The sequence below is a fragment of the Pinus tabuliformis genome, chromosome 8 (assembly GCF_031772625.1).
Source record: "Pinus tabuliformis cultivar Carrire ecotype Pingquan chromosome 8, CPIR1, whole genome shotgun sequence".
In the NCBI taxonomy this organism is placed as follows: domain Eukaryota; kingdom Viridiplantae; phylum Streptophyta; class Pinopsida; order Pinales; family Pinaceae; genus Pinus; species Pinus tabuliformis.
In genome coordinates this window covers 1,123,143,808-1,123,169,100 of record NC_142294.1, presented here as the reverse complement: position 1 = coordinate 1,123,169,100, position 25,293 = coordinate 1,123,143,808, and the positions used below count along the sequence as shown (strand labels likewise).

Below are 25,293 nucleotides of genomic sequence, written 5' to 3'. Positions count from 1 at the left end.
AAACCTTAAAACCATATAAAACAGTGGGTTTGATAATTTTCAAAATGTTGCATTTGTTAGGGTATGTCTTAGAAGTGTATAAGAAAACATTAGTGCTCAAGTATGGAAAGAGATGCAAACAATGTATTAAATCTTTATTGACTTGGACGAGTTGGTCAAGTTGATCCTCGAGGGTACAAACCGGATTGGTATTGATTTCGTTTGTTTAGTATCAAATTCATCCAACTTACTTGAGTCCATACCTGCTCAATCAAGTTGATATTGGTTTGGTTCCGTATAGGCCATGACAACCTTTTGGAGAAGAAAAAGAATTTTTAGTTTTTTTTAAACCTAAGCCCTAGGATCTCTAACCCTAAACCGTAAAAGCACGCAAGAATGGTAATAGAACCATGTTGTATGTGTATAAAAGGATACGAGTGATCGAGTGTTTGAAAAGTAGGGGGGGGGCTACTTAGAAGGCACAAGTCTTAGCATAACAAATGCTAGGAGCCAATATTGTTTCATAAACTTTTTCTAGTATTTTTATCTCAATATCAAATATTATATGAAAATACAAGCTCTTAAGAGTAAAGGATATTTGCTAGGTGTTATTAGATAACTATCCACTAACTTTGCTAATTATCTACCAAAAATATTGGGGACGATACCTTGGTGTTGGTAAATTTGTAAGTACTATAGTAAATCCTGTAATGTTTCAACATGTGACTAATAGAGTTTCAAAACCAACAACAATAATAAGACATAGTTTCAAATGCACAATCATGGTTCAAATATAAATGATGAAGCAAAGGCAATATCAAATAGAAGATACCAAATAGATTTCTAAAATGGAAACTTATCTTACTAATATGTAGTAGGCTAGTAGTCGCTTGTAGCATGCTATATTTTGGACTCTAAAGGCCATTTAGAGCCTCATTGATATGCATTTTGTTATATATATGCACTGCACTTTGTAATGACCCATTTCGAACTAAAAGGAACATAGGAATATTAGCATGTGTACGAGGCATGCATATGATAGCTACATATGCATCCATCGCATGTACTGCACTAGTATACATACTGGCTAATATCGAAAAAATGTCTAAGATTAGGGTAATGAGTTGATTATCGAAGTAAATTTCTAACTCACTAGAATATCATAAATATATCGAGTGGGGGGTACTTGATATGGATACCACCATCATAAATATATAATTAATGCATTATTCAAAACAAAAATAAAATAGCCTTGATCGGGGTGAAAGATGAAAGAAGGGCACTAGTAGGATCCATGCCATGGTCAGGAGAGTAATGATATGGAACGACAAGTGGTCAGACAGCATCCCTCACACATACCTCCCCATGCGCAAGGTGGTGAGGTTGTTTAATGCAGTTAAGTGTTGGCACTTGCATCAATACGAAGGCACAATCCTTGGGTTTTATGTGGTTGGCTTAGACCGGCATGGTCGAATTGGCATAAGCTCTACAAGATCCTTCAACCAAAGCCTTATCATCGGGGCGGTAGTGGAGGAGGCATCCCAAGTCGGGAACCTAACTACAGTGAGCACAATCTCTCCTCTCGAATGATGCAATCGCAGTAAAACCCTTTGTCTAATGTGATATGGGGAGGTTTTGAGACGGTTTGCCTGGATTTGGATACGGTCTCTTGTTTATGGAGTTATTGTGACCTCCAGGATGTTGTTGGTGGTTTATCTCATCGAACTCATGTCACGGGGATGGAGAAGGTTTTGTTTCACTGGCTTAATGTTTATTGTCCAACTGTATATTGTTGTCTAACTTCTACAGGGTCGTCTCTTCACCAAGTCCGTTGGGACCCTTCGCTGGGTCGTCTTCCTATTAGCTGGCCTCCAGCCTAGTCAAGGTCTTTGGTGTCGGCGATCTGTGTCCGAGAATTTGTGTCATTTTCATCCTTACAACTTGCAGCATTATCTGATGGCTCAGCCCCTCCTCGAACAAAGTAAATAATGCCAGGGGTGGTCGCGGTCGTAGCCAAGGCCGCGGTCGTGGTAGACACCAATCTCAACCTCACCCAACCAGAAACCAGGGTCAGAGAAATAATAATGATTTAATCCTGGAGGTAACCCAGTACTACCAAACTAATACTCACCCTCTTTGGTGTCGGCGATCTGTGTCCGAGAATTTGTGTCATTTTCATCCTTACAACTTGCAGCATTATCTAATGGCTCAGCCCTTCCTCAAACAAAGTAAATAATGCCAGGGGTGGTCGCGGTCGTGGTAGAAACCAATCTCAACCTCGCCCAACCATAAACCAGGGTCAAAAAAATAATAATGATTTAATCCTGGAGGTAGCCCAGTCCTACCAAACTAATACTCACCCTCAGATCTGCTAGATTATCATGGGTTGGGAGAATGAATTGAAACAGCATGCAGAGGCCAATGACCTTGAGTTCGACAAATGGTAAGACCTTGTCTCGAATCTGAGCCATTCCAAAGGCCGATACACCTAGTTTCATCACACCTTTACCTCTATTGGATGATGAGAAACCTCCTAGCAAATGCTTTGACCACCTAGACTACAGGAACTTCGAAGTCATCTACAAAAATTCAAGAAATCCACAAGGAATTCCAACGCATTCAATGCCAGATTCAACAGCAAAATGCTTGTCTAATTCACACTGAGAAGCATATCTCCTGCTTTCCACAGACTGAATTGATGGGTAACAACTCGATGAGCATATAGTTTGGATGCTTAACTTTTGCTATGTATAAATGAATGGTATGCAGTCTTTGTTTTTGTGTTATAGTCATATAGGAAATAGGAGACTCAAAGATAATCAGGTTTATATGGCCTTGTTGAACATTCTCAGACTTTTCAGATTTTGGATGGCCTATAATGTTATCAGATGGCCAACAGAACTGGTTTCCCAATGGGCAGGTTGAGGCCATTTGATCATGGATGATGTTTATGTAAAACCTGCTTGTTCTTGAAATGGAATAGAAAGGAACTACCAAGCTTACATAACAAACAAAAAATAACAAAAATAAGTAAACATGATAGGTTATGAATTAAATTTACTTAATTTATAATCTAATTTAATTAAAGTATAATAAGCTAGTCCCCTTCAGGGAGGAAATGGCCTCATCTAAATTTTTGCACTATCATGATATATATTTGTACATACTACAGTATTTTCCAGCTTGATCTGTTTTGTATAGCGATCACACACTATTTTATCTGTCTTTATAGAGTGATTATGCACTACTATGATGGACTTTGATCCTATTACTGTATCCCTGTGGGTACCTATATGTAAATTTTTGCATTTTGATCAGTGGTGAAAACCACATTACAGCATATGCCTATGGGCATCAACAGCATGTAATTTCTGATAATAGAAATTATGAATTTTCTTCTTCGGAAAAAAAAGTATAATAAGCTAGTTTATTTAATTTATAAATAAAGTAATTACAATGAAATATGAGTTAAATTAACAAATTATAATAGATGTAAGTACAAAGTACTAAAGTATTAATAATAAATTATAAAAGATTTAAGTACAAAGTACTAAAGTACTAATAGAACTTAAATAAATATGACTGCCTTCTGAGAACATTTAGGATGCCAGGAAATTGACAAAAGGCAAGGGAATTGAATTTTAAATAGAGAAGGCGGTGATCCTTGTAAATATAAGGAGACTAAGGAGGGCATAGAGGAGTAGTGGGAATTTGAGTTTTCTGATCTCACAGGTGCAAGAGGAAATTACTGAGAGAGACACAGGAAAAGAGAAAGTGAGCAATTGTTCTTGGAGTTTTGGGCACGAGGGCCAGAAGAATGCTATTTCAAAGTCTTCTAGGTTTGGGAACTGGATAAGTTGATCCTAGATAGGATGGGAGGAAAAGGGTCGGTTTGGTAGCGGGAGCAAGGCAACAGTAGGCCAAAAACACCTTCAAACAAGAGTTTCACGTAAGTAATTGCAAATGAATTGATAAATTCTGCTTTAAAAATTCATTATCTGGAATCTAAGCATAAATTTCATTAAAGTCTGTTAATGTTCAAACTTAGGGATTCACACTTGGCCTTCGTTGATATTTCATCATCAAGTTTCAGGGGAGGAGGACATAGTGTGCACATAATGGGAAGCCTGTTAGAGTCAAAGTGGCATAGCAACAACATGGTGGCACCCTTCATAAACTGGCACGGGACCTGGGGATCACAGTACTTGATAACTCAGCTACTTTTAGGGAAGACTTTCTACTACAGGGGGGGATCACTCAGATCTTTCGGTGGGCTTTAGTGACTTGTTGATTGCATGGGGGACGTCATCAGCATGGCAAATTGATCAACGAGAGGATATCAAGAGGAGCTCGTGTGGAAGAGACTTCATCCCCATAGGGATTGGGTTGTATCTTTAGGAGTTTACTCTTGGTGTGCATGAGGTGGACTACTTGGTAGGGCAACTTCATGGGGAGTTGGACAAAGTCTTACACTATCATGACGCTCTACTTATTGATAATATGCAGAGGACTTCTAGTTCGTATACCTAGCTAGACAGTGATTGGAGCAAGGGGTGCTTCACATTGATCAGGATGGCTTAGGATCCAAGTATTGAGAGATTCCTCCGTGACAAGACAATGCAGAGATCGAGGATGACTCAATGACAAATTTGGGACCTTGGTATTATTAACAGTGACAGTGGTGATTGGCAGTCAGTGAGGGCACTTGTTAAGGGATTACTTGAGGACAATCAATTTTTGGCGAGGAGGACTATCATGTCCCCAATTTTGATTTTTCGCATTAGAAGAAAAATTTGGAAAGAGGGGGCATTTCTAGCTTTGGGATTTAGGCAAAAAAGGGAAAATTGCAACACTGGTGGAATGTGGGGGCCACAAGAAAGAGAAATTCGACCGAAGGAGGGCTCTTGGAGGAGAGAGACAGTAGCGGCCACAAGGAGAAAAGAGGCCAGCAATTTCTAAATAGAGCTTTAGGGCCTCACTTTTGGCATCCCTTGGTCATTTTACAATTCAAACCTTAGTTTTCTTGAGTTGTTTAGCCAAGACAATTGTGTTGTTTAGCACAAGGAATTTCCAACCGATATTCCAACTCTTCCTTCAATGAACTTCAAGTGTCACCCTAGGAGAGAATTTGGGGAGTTGATTATGGATCATTGAGGAGCTATTTACAGGTTTCTTTCAGCTAGTGGTTGCTACTCCAAGGGCGCAAAAGAATTTTGTGGGGGCTGAGAGAAGCTACCAATCAGTGGAGTATTGGCCGGAGAATTTGCAAAGATTTATCCTTTGGGAGAACAAGTTTTCCTTGGTGATTTGCAGGGGTGAGAGTGTTGCATTTTAGAGGGTTGATTTTGTCTATTCCAAGGCTTGTGCAAGGGTTTACCCGCAGCTTTTATGGACTTGCAGAGACTTAAAGTTTGGAGAGCATTCGAGCTGGGATTTGCTTGGTGATTGAGTTAGGGAGGATTTCTTGGAGGGAGATTTGGGCCTAATTCAGCAGTATCTGAATTGTTGGGCATTTTCTGGCCAAATTGAGCAATTCACACTTGTTGAGAGTCACTGGGGGTCAGTGGATTCAGCCCAAACCCTTTCTGGGTTTTTGTGGGTTTGGTGAGAGGCGGCTAGGATTAATTTTGCAAAAAAAAATTGAGCACTTCTGAGGGAAAAATTCCTAGTTCCATCGAACAGCCAACAGCAGAAATTGTTGGAGGAAGGCACAGTTCACCGTGGGCCCATTTCCACCACTTGGTTCGTGAGATATTTCTAGGTTTTGTCAGGTACCTAGTGAGGAGGCCACCATCATAGTTTCAATTCATTACGGGCATTCTCTAGAGCAGTCCTCTGGTTTCCTTCCAGCAACAGCAAGCAATTATTCCTGGGAATGTGCAGTTCTTCCTGGGGGACCTTTCCAACGTTTGAGCATTGTAGTCACTCCTGGGTTCCTCTTATCTCATTTATTGTACTCATATTTATCAAAATCAATACAATGACTTTTGCTCGTATTTCCGTGTTCAAATGTGTATGGTTGTGCATTTCTAAATTTTGTAGTTGTAGCTAATTCATTGCTTCTGTTATCGATCGTATTTTTCCATTTTGAATATTACATTATTAGAATATGCAATAATAAACTGATCATCAGGCCCATTTCTGATATGTTCAAGCCGCAAGACGAGGGGAATTTAGTCTACATAGAAATATGAACTAGCCCTCAGAGTTAGCTCATTTGATAAATGCCCTTGTACAGAAGTTCTTCAAGGTCCTCGAGATCAAATTTCATTGAGTAACTTGCGGTTACCAGCAAGTAATTCAGCTGGCAGTTATTGCCATCCTCCATCTGCAAAACAAGAGAAAAGGAGGGAAATCCACAGAGAGCTGGCAAGTTCCAGCATCCTCACTTGGAATGGTTAATATGTGGAAACTATATTTCTTCCAGAAAGATAACAAATAAAAATAAAATATAAAAAGTAAACCAAAAAGATAAATTTTACAATATTTCAGATTGTCTAAAATTTGTCCTAAAGAATAGGCAAAGAAGTTCACTCCAAAGTCAACTGACAAGACAGGAATGACAAAAGCATCTTGTCTCATATCCAACCCCTGAGTCACTACCCCTTCCTAGTTTGTAAAGAATGGCTCGTACAAGACATATTATAAACTAAGTCACCGCATTCGTGTTCGTGTTGGTGTTCGAGTTCAGCAACTTTGAAGTTTGAATAAAATGCGTCACTTAAAATTTAGACAGTAATTTTAATATATATATATATATATATATGTATGTATAAGTTCATCAAGGTCCTCGAGATCAAATTTCATTGAGTTACTTGCGGTTACCAGCAAGTAATTCAGCTGGCATTTATTGCCATCCTCCATCTGGAAAACAAGGGAAAAGGAGGGAAATCCACAGAGATCTGGCAAGTTCCAGCATCCTCACTTGGAATGTTTAATATGTGGAAAACTATATTTCTCCAGGAAAAAAGCAAATGTAAACGAAAAAGATAAATTTAACAATATTTCAGATTGACTAAATTTTGTCCTAAAGAATAGGCAAAGTTCACTCCAAAGTCAACTGACAAGACAGGAATGACAAAAGCATCCTGTCTCATATCCAACTCCTGAGTCACTACCCCTTCTAAGTTTGTAAAGAATGGCTCCTGCAAGACATGTTATAAACTAAGTCACCACATTAGTGTTCGTGTTTGAGTTCAGCAACTTTGAACACATATGGCAGAAATAAAAGTGTAAACACATATGCCCTCCTGTACCATTCAACTGAATGTTTATTCAATATATAAAGAAAGGTTCAGCATATATTTGTATTTCAAATATGAAAATAATACAAGGAGAAATGAACTGGGTGACCATTTTGCATCTTCCAAAATCAGAGTGAGGTCATAGGCACTTTATAAAAATGGATTTAGGTTTGAAGCTGGCTCTTTGCTAACCTAAAATTAATTATAAATATAAATAAAATTAATATGTGCATGAAAGGAGTGAAAATCTGCCTCTTGCTAGATAATAATTATGAATATTCACTGTAAGCTTTATTATTTAAAAACTAAAGTAAAATAAGCTTTCCTATCTTTAATTAATATCTGGTTTTTTTTATTTTAAAAGATGCCTTACTTTCATGTTTCTTTTCTTTCTGTCTCGATTCCATTATGTAATTCCATAGAATGTGATGGCATTCATTTTGCAATTTTAACAGTTCCAGAAAGAATTAAATTCAATGATATATTGGTCTGAAATTGCAAATCTCTACTTAAACCATTTCTGACACAAAGGGACGATTTTGGTTTAAGCAAGACCCACTATATCCATTGTTCAAAACATATGCATAAAAGATGCATCTACTTATACATCCACATATTGTGAACAAATAAGCCTGAAATGGCAGATGCTGATTCAGGATTTGGGAGGCTGGGAGATAGTAGTCGCCCATTACTAGAAAATTCCAGCCGCGAAGAGTTGTAACTTGTCGTAGAGCAGTGGTGAAGTGATGACAACCCACTCATATCATATTAAGCGCTGTCAGATTGACTTGGTAAGATGCTCCTTTGACATTTATTTTGATGGCTTTTCATTCTGCAGGCGGCAGGGGTCGAGAGTGCTCCATGGAGGAGTGTGGACACAGGTGGCAAGGGTTCAGAATGGAGTGTGAGACTGCGAGCGTGAAAGTGGTGCACAGTGTTACAATTTTTAATTTCTTTTAATGATCAACTGACAACATAACCCGAACATAAGAAAGATTTATTCGAATTTAAAGCGATTTTTTTTATTTTCTTCATATTCGTGTTCGTGTTCACATTCAGAATCGAGATCAGGTTTATGTTCGGCGAACCGAAACGAATTTATTAGATATGCATTTAAGCTGGGCGAACTTCGAACCTGAAGGATTTTGTTTGCCGAACACAGTGACTTAGGTTATGAAGTAATTGCTTACAACTAGAATCTGATTCCACATATATATTATAAAGTTTAATAATGTTCCCAATAATTTATGTTCTACAATTGCAGAAAAATGATGAGCCTATAAATGCTTAACTGATCACCTCTCATCTGGCACACAAACAAGTGTCCTCCAAAATCAGGAAGTGACTTGCATATTATTTTAAAACTCACCTAAGATGTAGTTCAATGAGCAAAGATTAAATCAGTTAACTGGATTATGAAAAGTTCAAACTAGAGATAACATATACTATGCCTATAGGACCATTATTGTGATAGGACAGTCTAATATGCCCACTATTTTGTCTGAACTCAATCATATGCTTAACAACATATCCCAAAAAAGTGCTTTTAGTGACAATGGAATTTCACAAGAAGATGTGATGCAAAATTGTACATTTCTTTAATTACCATGTCTGATACAAAATCTCCAATAAGAACATAATGCTTTTGAATAACTAACTAAATTAACGTAAAATAGAGGCAAAATAATTTGCATCAAAGAACAACCTCAAACATCACAAATCATACGAAATGAAGGATTTTCTAGAATCTAGAATGTTACCTCCAAATTGGCCTCACTGTCATCTTCAGACAATGACCTTTCATCTTCGTCATCATAAGCATCTCCACTAAAAGTTTCACTTCCATCACTTAGAGATTCTTCAAGCACTCTTGTTTCTTTCATCTCTAATTTTTCCTCTTCTACAATTTGTAGTGGGTCCGGTCCAGACATAACCTGGAAACAATTTATTGGTAGTCAGATCAAGCTGTTTAAAAGCAATCATGATAAGAGAAGTGGAATTAATGCCAGCATGTAGCTAGAAGATTTTGTTCTTGATAGCTACACATTTATTTCCATTGCAAACTCTTCTCATCATTTTTTTGCATTCCAAATCCATCAACCTCAAAACAAATATCAATCTGAATCCCTAATGCATAGCTGGTATAAGATGTTATTGACTAAAATAGGGCATTCTCTCTGATCGACCGAGCAATAATGTTTGTTGAGAAAAGTAATTGATAAAGTGCCAAGAGAAAAGTACCCAAGTAAATAAAGAAACATAATGTACTCTGAAGGAAACATTAAATAGCTGATGGACCAGGATTGGCATGCCAGAAAGTCACAATTCTCAACTACTTTTATGGAAGGAAAAAGAACCAACTCAAGCAGAACAACTGTAAAGTTAGCTAAAAACATTAAGATCACGTTTCTTATATATTATGAGCCACAGAAAATGATACTGGATGAAGGAAAGCAGACAACAACAAAAAACTAAATTCGTCACTAGCACACCCAAATAGAAGCAAAAGTTGCACAACGTTCACAAAGAGGTATCAAATTTTCATTACGGAATTTATGTGAGAACTCTAAATTTTCAATAATGTTTTTCCAATTTAGGAATCTAAAAGGCCATGAGTGTGCATGCCCAATCACAATTGTAAACACTTCAATCTATGAACAAACAGTTTAAACACAGACGGAACATTAATTAACAAGACACCTATCAATATGAAAGGAAATATCTGGTTCTAACCAAAAGACCACTTCTAAAAGGTACTATAAAATGGTGAAGTACATGTGTTTCTTCCTAAGAGGTCACAGGTTCAAATTCCATAGAGTTTAGCGGTCAAATCACAGAGCAGAAGTAGGTACCTTGTCCCACAAACAAGAGGGCCTCATACACCAATTTTAGTTGACTCCATGTTTTCTTTTTGTTATCACTGATCTCAGAAGATGTAAAAAAAAGAAACATATTTTGTTCGTGTGCACTAATAATCAAACTTGGTCAAAGGGATTTGAAAATAGAACTAAAAATTGTTAATTATTGAGTGCTTGGAGAATTTCACTAATAACCAAACCTGGTCAAAGGGATTTGAAAATAGAACTAAAAATTGTTAATTAATGAATGCTTGGAGAATTTTCTTGCTATAGTGGAAAAAAAATACTAAAACATATAAAGATCATTGACATAAATCATGACTCTGGTCTGTTTAGATTCATTTTTTTATTTTTCTTTTCACAGCACTATAGAACTCCAGAAAATGGAAAATTTGGTTTCTTACATGGCAAACTCACCCTACTGTTTAATGTGTTTATGATAGTCAACTGTACTGCTAAACTCCGCCCTTGCCTGGTTTCCCTATGGGCAGGCTCCTGGAGGTCTTTTTGGTTTTTTGAAATATACCTTCTCAGAGAGACACAAAGAATCCCTCCTACAGTAGATCTTGTTACCTTTTGGCAAGTAGATGCTCTAGCCTTTATGCTCTATGTAGTGATATGATCTGGTGGTAATAGAATAGAAGTCTGACTTACCCAAAAAAAAAAAAAACGACTGACGTAAATCCATAATGGGAACAACTATTTACCCAGTACATCATTTGAAATATTGCTTTTTTCTAGATCTCAAGAAAATTATTGATAATGCAACCAAAAACTCAAACTGCTGGTGTTTCTCTATAATTTTGTCTCAGTAATAAATTGCATCATCATTGCTCTCATTTCCAATTTTAGAGGTATTCAATTTGAAAATGTTACATATTGAGTTAGCTCTAGTACTTGGTTGTACTTGAATGCTAGTCATATGACACGCCCCTAGGGGGCTACATGTCCCATATCCCACATGTTGGAAACAAATTCAATGGGACACATGCCAAACTTGTGTCCAACACATGCCCTAGACATGTCCCAATTTTAGGATGTGTCCTCTCACTAAAGACGACCTGTCCCTTTTTTTCTCATTATGTTCAGCAGGCTGGAGCTCCAAGGCGTCTTGGTGTGCAGCTGAGGATTATATTGCATCTTTGAAAGGATTCAAAGTGATGGGCACATGGATTTGTGACTTGTAAACTAGAATTTAAGTTTCTTCCTACAGCAGTCCATTTTCTTTCTCATTTCAAAGAAATCATGGCTCAATTCAACAAGGACATCTAGAAAAGGTCAAACTCAGAACTGTCAAAGGAAAGGGAGGGGAATGCCCCTATTGAAGTTGACATCAGCCTCTGCTAGTGTTCCGTCTGCCAGTGATGCTTATTTTGATGATTCTGACATTAGCCTCTGCTAGTGTTCCATCTGCTAGTGATCCATCTGTTAGTAATGCTTATTTTGATGATTTTTTCTCGGTAATAAATTGCATCATCATTGCTCTCATTTCCAATTTTAGAGCTATTCAATTTGAAAATGTTACATATTGAGTTAACTCTAGTACTTGATTGTACTTGAATGCTAGTCATATGACACACCCCTAGGGGGCTACATGTCTCATATCCCACATGTCGGACACAAATTCAATGGGACACATGCCAAACTTGTATCCACCACATGCCCTAGATATGTCACAATTTTAGGATGTGTCCTCTCACTGACGACCTGTCCTTTTTTCTCATTATGTTCAGCAGGCTGCAGCTCCAAGGCGTCTTGGTGTGCAGCTGAGGATTATAATGGCATCTTTGAAGGGATTCCAAGTGCTGGGCACATGGATTTGTGACTTGTAAACTAGAATTTAAGTTTCTTCCTGCAGCAGTCCATTTTCTTTCTCATTTCAAAGAAATCATGGCTCAATTCAATGAGGGAATCTAGAAAAGGTCAAACCGTCAAATGAAAGGGGAGAATGTGAAAAAATCGGTTACCCGATTCCTACTGCAGCAAACTGATAATATTTCACCTACTTGTTAAATTACTTGAACAAGTTGCTTGCAGTTTTCTACGGCAAATACTGAAATAAATAGCCTACACAAAATAAAATACTGTGAAAACTAAATATTGCACTGGAGAGAAATAAACACATACATCAACACAGTTGTTTTTGAACAATGTCCCCAGAAAAACCCAACTTGGGAAAACAGTGCAGCAACTGAGGGTTTTAATTATTAAGCAGTAGTAAATCTGACTACAAATCGTTGGATGCCCAAACTGGCTATTCGATCTATGCTCTGATACCATGTAAAAAATCGGTTACCCAATACTTACTACAGCAAACTGATAATATTTCACCTACCTATTAAATTAGTTGAACAAGTTACTTGCAGTTTTCTACGGCAAATACTAAAATACATACACTGCAGCCTACACAAAATAAAATACTTCTGACACTCAATACTGCACTGGAGCGAATAAACACACAAATCAACACAGTTGTTTTTGGACAATGTCCTCGGGAAAACCCAACGTGGGAAAACCAATGCAGCAGCTAAGGCTTTTAATTATTAAGCAATAGTAAATCTGAGTACAAATCATTGGATGCCCAAACTGGCTATCCTATACAGAGAAACACTGGCAAAAAGTTAGTGAGAAGAATCTCAAATTGATCCGGGAGATCCAACTCTGATGAAGGGCTTGCTGACTGGCCCCACACTGGCTCTACGCAACTTCTGCGTCAACCCTATGCAGATCTGCGTCACACTGGCCGGGCTCTGCGTCAATCCCTTTGCTAACCTCCTGCAGTCTGGAAATTCAACCTCTTGGCCCTCTGGACTCACACCCCAGCTTCTGGCACTGAATCTCGTCTCTCCCAACTGGAATTTGAACTCCCTCTGAAGCTTTGCGCTGCGTCTGCATGGCACTGCTCTTCGCCTTCTATGCCTTGCACTCACCGGATTTGGAAAACTTCCTCTGGTATACTATCCCTGCCCCTCTCTCACTGCTTCGACTTTACTGAATCACTTCCAGCAACTCACAACTGCTACTCAAAAAATCGATTCTCTAGCAAAATCAAACTGCTCAAGTGTATTTCTCCAACCACATCAACTCCTTATAATCTCTCGTTGGAGCTCCAACGGCCATGATTAAAACATAATCGATGGCTAAGATTAAATTGGAGTTGATCCTCGTGTTCTTCTAGAAGATTCACACCTGATTTAATTAATACCCTTTAATTAACCAAATTTCATAAGTTTAGACTTAGGGAACCATTTTAAAAAGTTAATTATTTTAATTAAATCATCTCTAGGTGGAATTTCTAGAAACAGCTTCTGGGTTTTGGAGAATGCATGTGTCTTAGCCTCTCTACAAAGTTTCAAGGCTAGAGCACATCTGATGCTACAAAAATCAACAGGGAATGCGCCTATTGAACTTGACATGAGCCTATGCTACTATTCCATCTGCTAGTGATGCTTATTTTGATGATTCTGACATGTAGGAGGACTACTGACAATTACAAGCTATGAGATTCTTCCATCTATGGGTCTAGTATCTATCGTTTTTTGTATTTTCCATTGTTATTCCCACCTATAGTAGCAGTGACTCAATATCTATGTAATAAATTTTGATTTTGATGACTTGATAATAAAACTGCAATTTATGGTTCTAATTTCTTGTGTTTTTGTCATTTTTTGGTCACCTTGATGTAATACTAGTAACTAGTAAGTAATAAGAAGTAACTAGTTGTATGATTGAATTTGTATCATGTAAATGTTCTAGTTTCCAAATTCTAACCAAATTTGAATCTTTATGTCCATATTTCATTTTTGTATGTGTGATTTCACTAATTTGTTATACACACACACAACAACAACAACAACAACAAAAAAATTGGAAGGAAAAGCAGAAGGGAGGCTCAGGGATGTTAAGGTTTCCCCTCAAGAAAATTTGACTTTGTAGACGATGTCCTTTGCTTTGCTCAAGGATCCACAAGGGATCTTACATCATTGAAAGATGCGTTGGACTTCTTTTGTACAGCTACAGGAATAGAAATCAACTATAACAAATCTTGTTTCCTTCCCAGCAGTCTCTCAAGCAATCTTCTCCAGCAGGTTGCTCTTCTATTCCCTTTTCCCCGCAAGAATCTGGATGATGGCTTTTGTCTCAAGGCAAATGGTTATAGATTTGTGAACTGGCTTTGGCTGTTTAAAATGGTGGAAACTTGTACTTCTCTTTGGGTCAACAAATTGCTTTCTAGAGGGGGTCAGCTAGTCTTGTTCAAGTCTCCGCTAGAGAGCATTGCAATCTACTGGACTTCCATAGCCACTGTGCCTAAGGGCATTCTAACCAAGATTAGAAAGATCAGCTCTCAGTTTTTATGGTGAGGGAGCTGAGAATGAGTCCATGGAGTTTCTCTTTTAGCTCTCTTTCTCTGATTTTGCTGGTACCAGGGCATCAGTCTTTTTCTATAGCATTTGTTTTAATCACAGCAGTAGTATTGAGAACCGGTAATGAAATTCAGAGTCCCAATGTATAGTAATAGTTTTGCTTCAGTCAAGAAAAGGTCTCAAAGATAAGATGGTCTCCTGAAGGGGTTAATTGTATGGATCAGTCCACTGTGGACTGGAGTTTTGTATCTTCATTTCACATGAATACAAAATGCTTTTTCCTTCTAATAATAATATATGTATATATGTGTCCTGTGCTTGTAAATATGAAGTGCGCGCACACACACACGCATATATATTATATATTATTTTAATTAGAAGGAAAGAAATATTGTGTATTCATGCAAAATATATGTGTGTGTGCTTGTAAATATGAACATACATACATACATATATATATATATTGTTTTTATTAGAAGCAAAAAAATCTTTATAGCCGTCTGTTGGAAAATTACAGCAGAAAAGGAAGCAACCTATGAAGAATATCTTCATGAACATTGGGTCCAGGTAGAACCTCCTCGGCACATATGATAGGGATCGGATCAGTCTATATTTTCAGCTTTTACAAGATCCTTTTTGCTTTTATATATGAACATCTAAAGACTTTTCGAAGGTGATTTCATTAGTTTTTGTAAAGACAACTATATGCATAAATCACTTGTGGTATATTTTACCTTTCCACTGTCTGCAGTGTGCACACTTTGGGACAGTATACAGGGGCAACAGGAAGAAGACAATTTCAAATGCCTGAGGCATATGCTGATGTAATTTTATAACACGAATTAAATTACAGCTTTTTCTCCTTGGAAAGGAATTTAAAATATAATATATATATATAGCTTTCTCTCATTGGAAAAAAAATACAAAAACAATATTGTATGTACATACATGTGTATGTATATGTTCTAGTTTCTAAATTCTAGTAAAAATTTGAATCTTTACGTCTATATTTCATTTTTGCATTTGTAATTTCAGTAATTTGTTATTTTTTTAAATATATAATTTATGTATACAAGTACTAAGTAGTGACTAGTTGTATGACTAAAATTGTATTATGTAAATGTTCTAATTTCTAAATCTAACAGAATTTGAATCTATACCTCTTTATTTCATTTTCGTATGTGTCTTTTCACTAATTTCTTATTTTAAACACACACACACACACATACAAAATTGGCGAAGCATAAGCAGAGGGGAGGCTCAAAGGGTGTCAAGGTTTCCTCTCAAGGAATCTGACTCATCTAGTCTTTGAAAACGATGTGCTTTGGTTTGCTCAAGGATCGATGAGGGGCAACCTTAACATCATTGAAAGATGCTTTGGACTTGTTTTGTAAAGCTGAAAGAATGGAAATCAACTATAACAAATCTTATTTCCTTGCCAACAGTCTTTCAAAACTTCTCCAGCAGGTTGTTCCTTCGCTCCCCTTTCCCCTCAAGAATCTAGATAACGACTTTAAGTATCTAGATTTCTGTCTCAAGTCAAATATTTATAGATTTGCAGACTGGCTTTGGCTGTTTAAAACAATGGAAACTCATTTTTCTCTTTGGGTCAACAAATTGCTTTCCAAAGGGGGTCAGCTAGTCTTGCTCAAGTCTCTGTTAGAGAGAACTCCAATCTACTGGACTTCCATAGCCACTGTGCCTAAGGGCATTCTCACCAAAATTAAAAGGTCAGCTTTCAGGTTTTGACTTTTTATGGTCATACTCTCGCCTTTCGGGAGAGATCCCTTTAGTTAAATGGAGTCAGACTGCCTCCCCAAAAAATACAAGGGGTTGGGGCATTAAAAATTTCTTCCTCTTAAGCCAAACACCAGCTGCTAGAAGCCTGTGAAGGATGGCCCACACTCGTCAAAGTATCTAGAAGGTTTGTCAATCGAAGAGTGGTTGAGGCAGGTGAGAAAATCATCTAAAGGCTCTATAGTTTGGATGGCTCTAGTTTCAGCGTTCCCATTAGTTGGAAGATGGACAGTCTGGAGAATTGATGATGGTAAGAACATTAATGTTGGGAAGGACCCTTGGATTGGAGCAGCAGAGAATTTTCATCTCTCAGTTTCTCTTATCCAGTCCCTTCACGCAGCTAGGGTCTTTTGTCTTAATGATGTCAGGCCCAACCTCCTCGGGTCAGTGGGAGATTGTGGTGTTAATCAGAGGCAAATCTTGAGCTCAATAGTTCAGAAGCAGATAAAGAATTCTTTTACTTGCATTTTGGTTTTGAATTTTATCAAGTTTAGAGAGGGTGAGGAAGATCAATTATGGTGGTCCCAAAATCCTGGTCAAGGGAATTCACTACCAAATTGGGTTATACAGCCTTTATGGAATCTCAATTCTGTGGGGAAGAGATGGTGGTGGAGCATATTTTGGAACCTTCATGCTCCGTTGAAATGCATGTTATCTCTTTGGCTTGCTCTGACCAACAAATTGCTGACTTGTGAGGTTGGGTTGAGAAAGGGCTGGGTCAGGCCTAGAAAATGTTCTCTATGTAAGCTCCAAGCAGAAACATCTTCTCATAGTCCAGGTCCTGAGGCTCATGGCTCTAGAGCTCAAACAAAAAGATATTTGGCCGCAGGCCAAGGTGGAAGAAGGTATGAAAGAGTGGCTTGCAGATAAGTCAGTCATTCAGCCTGAAGCCTTTCCATGTGTTCTTGTTTATTGTATCTGGTCACTGGTGGGCATGCAATTCCAGTGTTTTCAGGGATATGGGTACTCCTCTAGAAGTGATTGGTAGAAGGTATGAAAGAGTGGCTTGCAGATAAGTCAGTCATTCAGCCTGAAGCCTTTCCATGTGTTCTTGTTTATTGTATCTGGTCACTGGTGGGCACGCAATTCCAGTGTTTTCAGGGATATGGGTACTCCTCTAGAAGTGATTGCAAGTATAATTATTAAAACGACCAAAGAATTCCAGGTTCAGTAGAAGATCGAAAATTGCCTTGCTTCATTAATGCCAACGTTGGATTAGGACCCTCCATGGGGATACTTTGATGGAGCCAGCTAGGGGCATCCTACTGTTTGCACTGTGGGTGTGGTCCTTTTCAGGAAACTAGATCATTAGTTGTATATTAGATATGCCCCAGGTCAGGGGACAAACAATTGAGGTGAGTTCATTTCTTTACAGACTATTCTTTGTAGTTGCAAAGAAGGTGATTAAAAAGTTTCAAGTTCTTGGGAATTTGAAATTAGTGATTGACTGGTAAACTAGAAAAATCTCTGCAGAATATGTTGTTAGGTCCTTCGTTAAGGGAACTCCAAGATGTGATGTAGTCTTTCAAGTGCCTCTCCTTCAGGCACATTTACCGTGAGCTTAACCAGAAAGTCAACATTATATCAAAAGAGGCTTTAGCTCTTCTAGTTGGATTTTTCAACTTACATGAGATCTCAAAGGTAGCTGAGAAAGTGCCCAAGAAGTTTCTTTTTTAGCTCTCTCTCATCACACACGATCCACTTAAAATTTCATAGCAATTGCAATGACCCAGGGCATGCTATCCATATCACATCCCTGCAAAGGACCCAACAAGCGCATTTTTGCCTTAAAGTGCCTTGAAGAGAGCAAGACCTACCCATACAAGAGTCATCTCACTAATGGTAAGTTACATTCAAAGTAATAGACCAACTATGATAAAATCCTAACGCTAGAGAATGCATGTCAAAAATTGATGTCTTGACAACCCTTCTTAGAAGGAAAGCATCCCTAATTTCAATTGTAAGTCTGAAATAGTTACTTAATGTTAGTCAGTGAAATCAATCTTACTTAAGAAGACAGTGATTTTTTGCCAACCAAGTACATAGTTATTTTTCTCTTCCTACTCGTGCATTTTCCTGTGTGAAGAAGCATATGCTCGAGAAGCGGAGATTCAAACTTAGAAGTCCATGATCATGTCCTACAGATGTAAATATGGCTACACACCTTCTCTCCCAACTGTAGTGACTCGTATAATTTAAAATTGTTGGCATCGCTCCATTGTGAATACTGAAATGTGTTGGGAAATTAAGATCCAAGTTTCAAATACCTAGATGTAGATGATTATATTGATATGTGAGACTTATGAAAAAATTGGATATGGTCCCTGTAAATGCATATAACATAAAATATTACATATAAATATATCTAAATCAAAATATACACGGTGGATGGGGTTGTGGTTCAAAATTACAGAAAGTGACATGTGGATGGGATCATGGTTAAAACATTATATTGATATGTGAGCACTGAGAGGTATAACAGTTTTGAATATCGTGCCTCTAAATACACATCACATATAAATATCTAAATAAAAATATAGATAGCGGATGAGGTTGTGGTTGTGGTTCCAAAATTGTAAGAAGTGACATGTGAATGTAGTTATGGTTCAAGCATCTCAACATGGACATTTAAAATAGAAGTTGCAGAATCTTTCATCAAAACCCTGTGTCAAATTCTGAATGCCAATCTAAAGAAGGTTAAGAACTGCTTCTGTGCCAAGTCAAAAAACTATTCACGTGAGAATTTAAAAACGAATCAAAATCTTATGGCCCCATTTTCAGAAGAAGAATTGCATTAAGTAGTGTTCCAAAAATAAAAATATAGATAGCGGATGAGGTTGTGGTTCCAAAATTGTAAGAAGTGACATGTGGATGTAGTTATGGTTCAAGCGTCTCAACATTAACATTTAAAATAGAAGTTGCAGAATCTTCATCAAAACCCTGTGTCAAATTCTGAATGCCAATCTAAAGAAGGTTAAGAACTGCTTCTGTGCCCAGTCAAAAAACTATTCACGTGAGAATTTAAAAACGAATCAAAATCTTATGGCCCCTTTTTCAGAAGAAGAATTGCATTAAGTAGTGTTCCAAAAATATAAGAAGCTATCAAGTTTGCTTGATTCAAGTCAACTTCTCCTTGGAACACTGCATATAAAAGACCAATGTTATTGCTACAAGATTAAAAGCCCTGTGATATCTAAGGAACAAGGTGGCTCATAGGAGGTAAGACATATTTCAAACAGCCTTGTGTTAATGAAATTTTAGTAATCAAAAGACAATGACAAAGTCAAATAGGCATTTTTTTGAAAGATGTCTTTCTGGATTTGACTGATTTGGCTTTAGTTATATTTGGACTTAATAGGCTGTCCAATGCTTTACTAAAACACCCTTGTTTTCCTTATAAATGCGGGTGCACCAAATTTCTTTAATGCCTCTGGAGGTCTAAGATAGGGTCCGGGGATACACATGTTGCCATCTTTGTTTATTAATAATCAACATAGCTGAAGCATTAGAAAGTGCTATGCCCTTTTCCAGTGGTTCAAATTTGATTTAACGTCTATGAATAACTTCAAATGTTCAGTTGCAGGATAACACAATCCTTGCAGGTCAAACAACAGCAAAGAGGTTTGCAAAAATTATATCTACATACTAAATTTGAGAAAACATCTGGGCAGTAAGCAAAAAACAAAAAGTTCAAACTTTACTTGCTATTTGTTGGAATCTTTAGAAGCCATGAGTAGATGACCATTGCTTTCTTCCTTAAGATGCTAAAGACAAGTGAAATCAAGGGAGACTAAAATTTATGATATATTACCTAAACAAAAAGAACGTGAAACCATCATGGCAATTGGTTAGTCAATTATAGTAGATAAAGGAAGCAGATAGGAAATAGAACTGTGATATGTATCCACGAAACCAGACAAGCAAGTGCTAAGTGTGGAATCAGTCGTCAAGGAACAAGATAATCAGAAAAACGCCTCCATCGAATCTTCCCAATTCCCCATCCAATACTTCAATATGGGATTGAATGGAGTACCAAAGTTCATCAAGATCTTAAACGAAAGGTGTATCAAGTACACCATATAGAAAAGCAATAACAATATTCCCTAATAAATGAGGCAAGACCAAAACTGATCACTCTTCATCTCTAGTTCATGTTGAGTCCAACAAGTAATGATTAGATACGGGATGATTATGGTGATTTACAGCTACATGGGGCGTAAAAATAAAGGTGACAACTCAAAGAAAACAATTCTCAAGCTTGAAATACTGCAGTTGTATCCTAGTGTTAAGTTCACCTATTTAAAAGCAATATCAATCATTCCACCATAAAGGCAACCCAGTACACCAGAATAGATGAGGGAGGATCAAAACTGATCGCTCCTCATCTCTGATTTGTGAAGAGTCTCCCAAAGAATGATCAGATAGGAGATGATTATGGTGATCAACTGCCAACCTGGGACATGAAAAAGATGTTTGCAGTTCAAAGGAAACCATTTTCAAGTTTGCAACTCTCCAGTTATATCCTAGTATCAAGTTTATCACATTGAAAGGCAATATCGATCATTCCATCATAAATATAATCCAGTTTCCCAAAATAATTTAGAGAGGATCAAACTGATGACTCCTCATCTCCAGTTCGTGTGGAGTCTCCCAAGGAATGATCAAATAGGGGGTGATTATGATGATTGAAAGCTGGGGCATGAAAAGAAAGGTGCCACTTCAAATGAAACCATTCTCAAACTTCTCTCCAGTAGTATCCTAAAGCCCTGGTTTACTGCAGCATTGTCAACTAAAATCTAGCTTATGAGAAATTTTTCGGCATAAATCACATGATATTTCATTTGTCGACGCATTTTGAACCAACCAGTGTGGTTCATCGTCAGGACAAGTTGAAGAATCAGATCTAGGTTGCATGTTAAATAGTTAGAGCAGAACCATAGTTTTCAAAACCGGTTACCGATCTAACCGGCCGGTTAGCAAGGCCGCCGGTCTAAACCGGCCAAAAAACCCGGTTGGAAAGGCCCTTTCACCCATTTTTTGCCCTAACCGGTGAAAAACCGGCCGATTTAGGACGGAACCGGCTGGTTTGTATCAAACCGGCCGGTTCCGTCCTAAACCAGCCAGTTTTAGGCATGCCCACCAAAACTTGCAAAAAGTGTATTCCTGATTGTGGTTTAGGGGTTTTGGGGGGAAACTAAGGGTGTTTCAACCCTAACAATGTTGGCAATTAATGGTAATGTTAAATTCTTAAAGTAAAAGTGACATTTCCTTTAATTTTTATTTTCATCCTTTTACTTAAATTTTTAACATTACCATGAAATGACTCAGGATGTTTGAGAGTGGTTTCGACCTCATTGGATTTCATATGGAGAAACTAGAATTTTAGATTTCACTCAAAATTCAGCAGACTTAATGGTTTTCAGGATTTCATGGTTTGGGGGTAAACAATAAATGCAATTAGAGCTCCAAATGATGAGCAAAACTCCTAATCCAGATCCCATTGTGTTGGACGATATTGATCCAACATCAAAATGGGTGGAGGAGACTGAAGAACCTGTGTTTGAGGTTGATTTTGATATCGACATGACTTTAACAGGGGTTGAAGCAGATTATGTGGTGGCATCAGAACCAGGATCAGTAGCGGCATCAAGGAAAGGCAAAGAACCAATGGAAGGCACTAGTCATGCAGGTCAACAAACTCGTGCTTCCATTAGGTCCACTTCTATTGTCATTGGTGGCATTGATACTGAGGTTGCAGATCAGGCTGAGGCATCTTCAGACTTTGAACCAGATGATGTCTTTGTAGCTCCTGATGATGATCTTGTGTCTAGTAGTGGTTATGAACTTGATGATTGATCATGTGTACACTGTAGGTTTGTAGTAGGCCATTGGCCTCATAGCTTACAACATTGTTTTTAGACTTTATAGGCCATTTAGAGCCTCATTTCTTATGTATTTTGCTATTTTGTCGATGATATGTATTGCACTCGGTGCCATTTTGATATATTCACCTTTACATGGTATATAAATGAGCAAACTTTGCATATTTTGTCTCTATTGGCTTGGAATCATGGTTTTACATCTTAAAAATAGTTTTGTTTCATTAAAAATTAATTATTTAATGTATTTTTTAAAACCGGTTCGTTTAGACCAAACCAGTCCCGATTAGACCGGTTCCGGTCGGTAAACCGGTTCATTAGGTGGACCGGTCCGGTCACCGGTTCCGGTTTTAAAAACATTGAGCAAAACATCCAACGGGTATATTTGACCAGGAAACAGCTAAATTGAACGGGTAGGCTAGACCAGCTAACGGCTATATTTGACTAGGAAACGGCTAGTTGGACTGGACCAAGGGATAGGAGAGCATAACTATTTTATATTATAAATTAAAATTAAATATAAAACTAAATAATAATAAGTTAAAGATTTAAATAATTATTATATTAATAGTAAGTTAGTTATACTATTATTAAATTAAAAGGGGTTTAAATTTAAATAGTTAATGGGACACGTTAGTTTTATATTTAATTACAGAGGTTAAAAAAAAAAAAAAATCCTATTTGTTAGAATTGTTATATTTGTTAAGTCGATTTTATTAATAAAGCTATTAAAATTATTTAAGTCCTATATAATAAGAATAATCCTTTTATATTTTAAATTTCAACTTGTCTGACGATGAACCACACTGGTTGGTTCGAAATGCGTCAACAAATGAAATATCATTTTACACCGAAAAATTTCTGATAAACTTGATATGGATCACAGAAGCCTCAATTCAACAATAAAATCTAGCCATAGCTGAGGGAGAGGAAGACCCAGTAAATTGTCTTGTGAACGCTAGCCAGTTCCGTTGGTCAAAGATCCACATCCAGTCACTTTGATACTCAAGAATAGTTACAGCAGTTTATGGATTATTCAGGTCTGACTCAAGGTTCGGGTAGAAATCCTCAACCAGGTAATGTTGAGGGGCAGCATCATAGAGTCTATAATGCAGGAATTCTGTTTGCCCTGGAAAGAACTCAACGACAGCTATAAGTTAGGCATGATATGTACAAGCAATGTTTTGATAATTTGGAAAAACGACTGGCAGAAAGTTTGAACAGCCTTTTCTCAAAGGTAGGCAAGGAAGGCAAACATGAGAGAGCTGACAAAAACATATTTCAAGTCATTTGCAATATAGTTAACTTCAAATCCAAGACCCTGCCAGACGTGCATATGATTATTGAGGATATTATTGAAGGAGAAACCCAATTTTCATGAAAAAAGGTGAGGATGACTCTAATTCCAGCCTCCTTGACAGTCCCTGACAACCATCTTCTCAACGCCATCTATACAGCTTCAAACCCAGTGATGGTCTCTGGTTTTTATGCCTCCAACTGACTTGGACTCTGTCACTGATAGTGTAATGTCTTGTCCTGTTTTGTAATTTCTTTTAGTTTCGGTAGGCTTATGTAAAAACTATGCATGCAGATGTATGTCTGTTTAGCTATCCCAGACAGTATGTCGTCAATAAATCTTCAAACAACTGAAGATGGCAATTGAAGCATACCATGCCTATATTGGCCTCCAGTTATGGTTGTAACAAATACTAAAATCTGAGTAAAACCCATATTCTATCCCTAAGAATAAGGCAACCAATGTAGACACATATGCGTTCACGTACCTGTCTACATTGCTTTCCTTGCTTATCCTTACCATTAAAAATAAGAATTAATAGCATAGTAGAGGACAACTCCGAACTGTTTTGCTTCCTAAAAATGCCTAAGTAGTAGATACTAGTATTCGTTTCAATTAAATTGTAGGCCAATCGTGGGCTCCTCCACCCTTAACAATAACTCGGATTCGAGTGTTTATTTCAGTCAAAATTGAGGCCAATCCGGAACTGTTCTACCTTCTACTGTCTGCTGAAGTTACTAGTGGACATGACGGGGCGCGTCCAAAACATTTTCAATTCTATTAAGCCAACCAAAATTAAACAGCATTTTTACCAAAAATTAACTCAAAATGACAGTAACCCTAGCTATAATGGGACAAAAACAACACAATAAATTTATATTTCACAGCAAACTCCATTTCCCTATAAACTTACTCGAATTAACAATGGTGCACCATTGCATTCTCACCATCAGAGAGAAATGGAGAACGGGAGAGAATAGAACTTTTAATCTCTAATCTAATTATCCGTAAAATGTTAAAAATTGAAGCAAAAATTGAAAAAGAAATCGTGTACTTACTAATTACAAGGAATTAATACAGTAGATGACGAAGAACGGATGCGTTCGACAAGGCACTGGCGCTGCTATAACCATGTATGCAGCAGCAGAAGAAAGAGGAATAAAATTTTCGTAAACCCAATTTCAATTCAAAATCCAGACTGGCCAAGCATCCGAAAACTACAACTATAAATAATTAGTAAGTAGTAATCATTCCCGGCTTTTTTTTCCATGTCTCTCTGTCTTTCTCCTTCCCCCGCCCTCTGACTTGGTCCTTTACTCTCGTACATTAAACAAGCTTGGCATTTAATAATAATAAATTTCAAAAAAGAGGTACGAGAGGAGGGTTTATAACGGAATTGGCATGGAACCCATTGGCTACCGACTTGCCTGTTTCAGTTCCCACTACCAAACACAAAACTTTAGGTGGTAATGGAGGAGATTAAATGTGATTTAGCTTCAGACAACCTGTCGCCCGTATTAGCCGGACTTAAAATGCAAACCACCGTACTTCAATTTAAATAGTAATAATAATAATAATAATAGTTACTAGTAGTGGGGCGCGTCTCGATGTGCCGGATTTTTGCATGCAGCTTAGGGTTTCAAAATTTACTTTGTACGAAACTTTAAGATCATCTTAATTGGGAAAAAAATATCTTTAGCGAAATTTAAATGACACAAGTAATTTGCAATCAAAACTTATGGACCACATTCACGAAACCGTTCATAAATTGAAAAAATTTACCGTGAAACCCTACAAGGAACTTCAAAATATAAAGATTTATAAAATTAGCATCTTGACCAAATATTCATAGAAATCATTTATAAAATAAGCAGG

The 25,293-nt window shown here is 37.4% G+C and overlaps 1 protein-coding gene across 1 annotated transcript in view; it reads right to left on the bottom strand.

The window, feature by feature from the left end:
* The window catches only part of LOC149239288 (protein CHROMATIN REMODELING 20-like), a 137,970-nt gene extending 113,005 nt beyond the window's left edge, over positions 1–24,965 (bottom strand). Inside the window, 2 exon segments of the mRNA XM_089373386.1 lie at positions 8,984–9,157; positions 24,477–24,965. Coding sequence (XP_089229512.1) covers positions 8,984–9,154 — 171 coding nt within the window. The 5' untranslated portion in view covers positions 9,155–9,157; positions 24,477–24,965.
* Between the last annotated feature and the right edge of the window lie 328 nt (positions 24,966–25,293).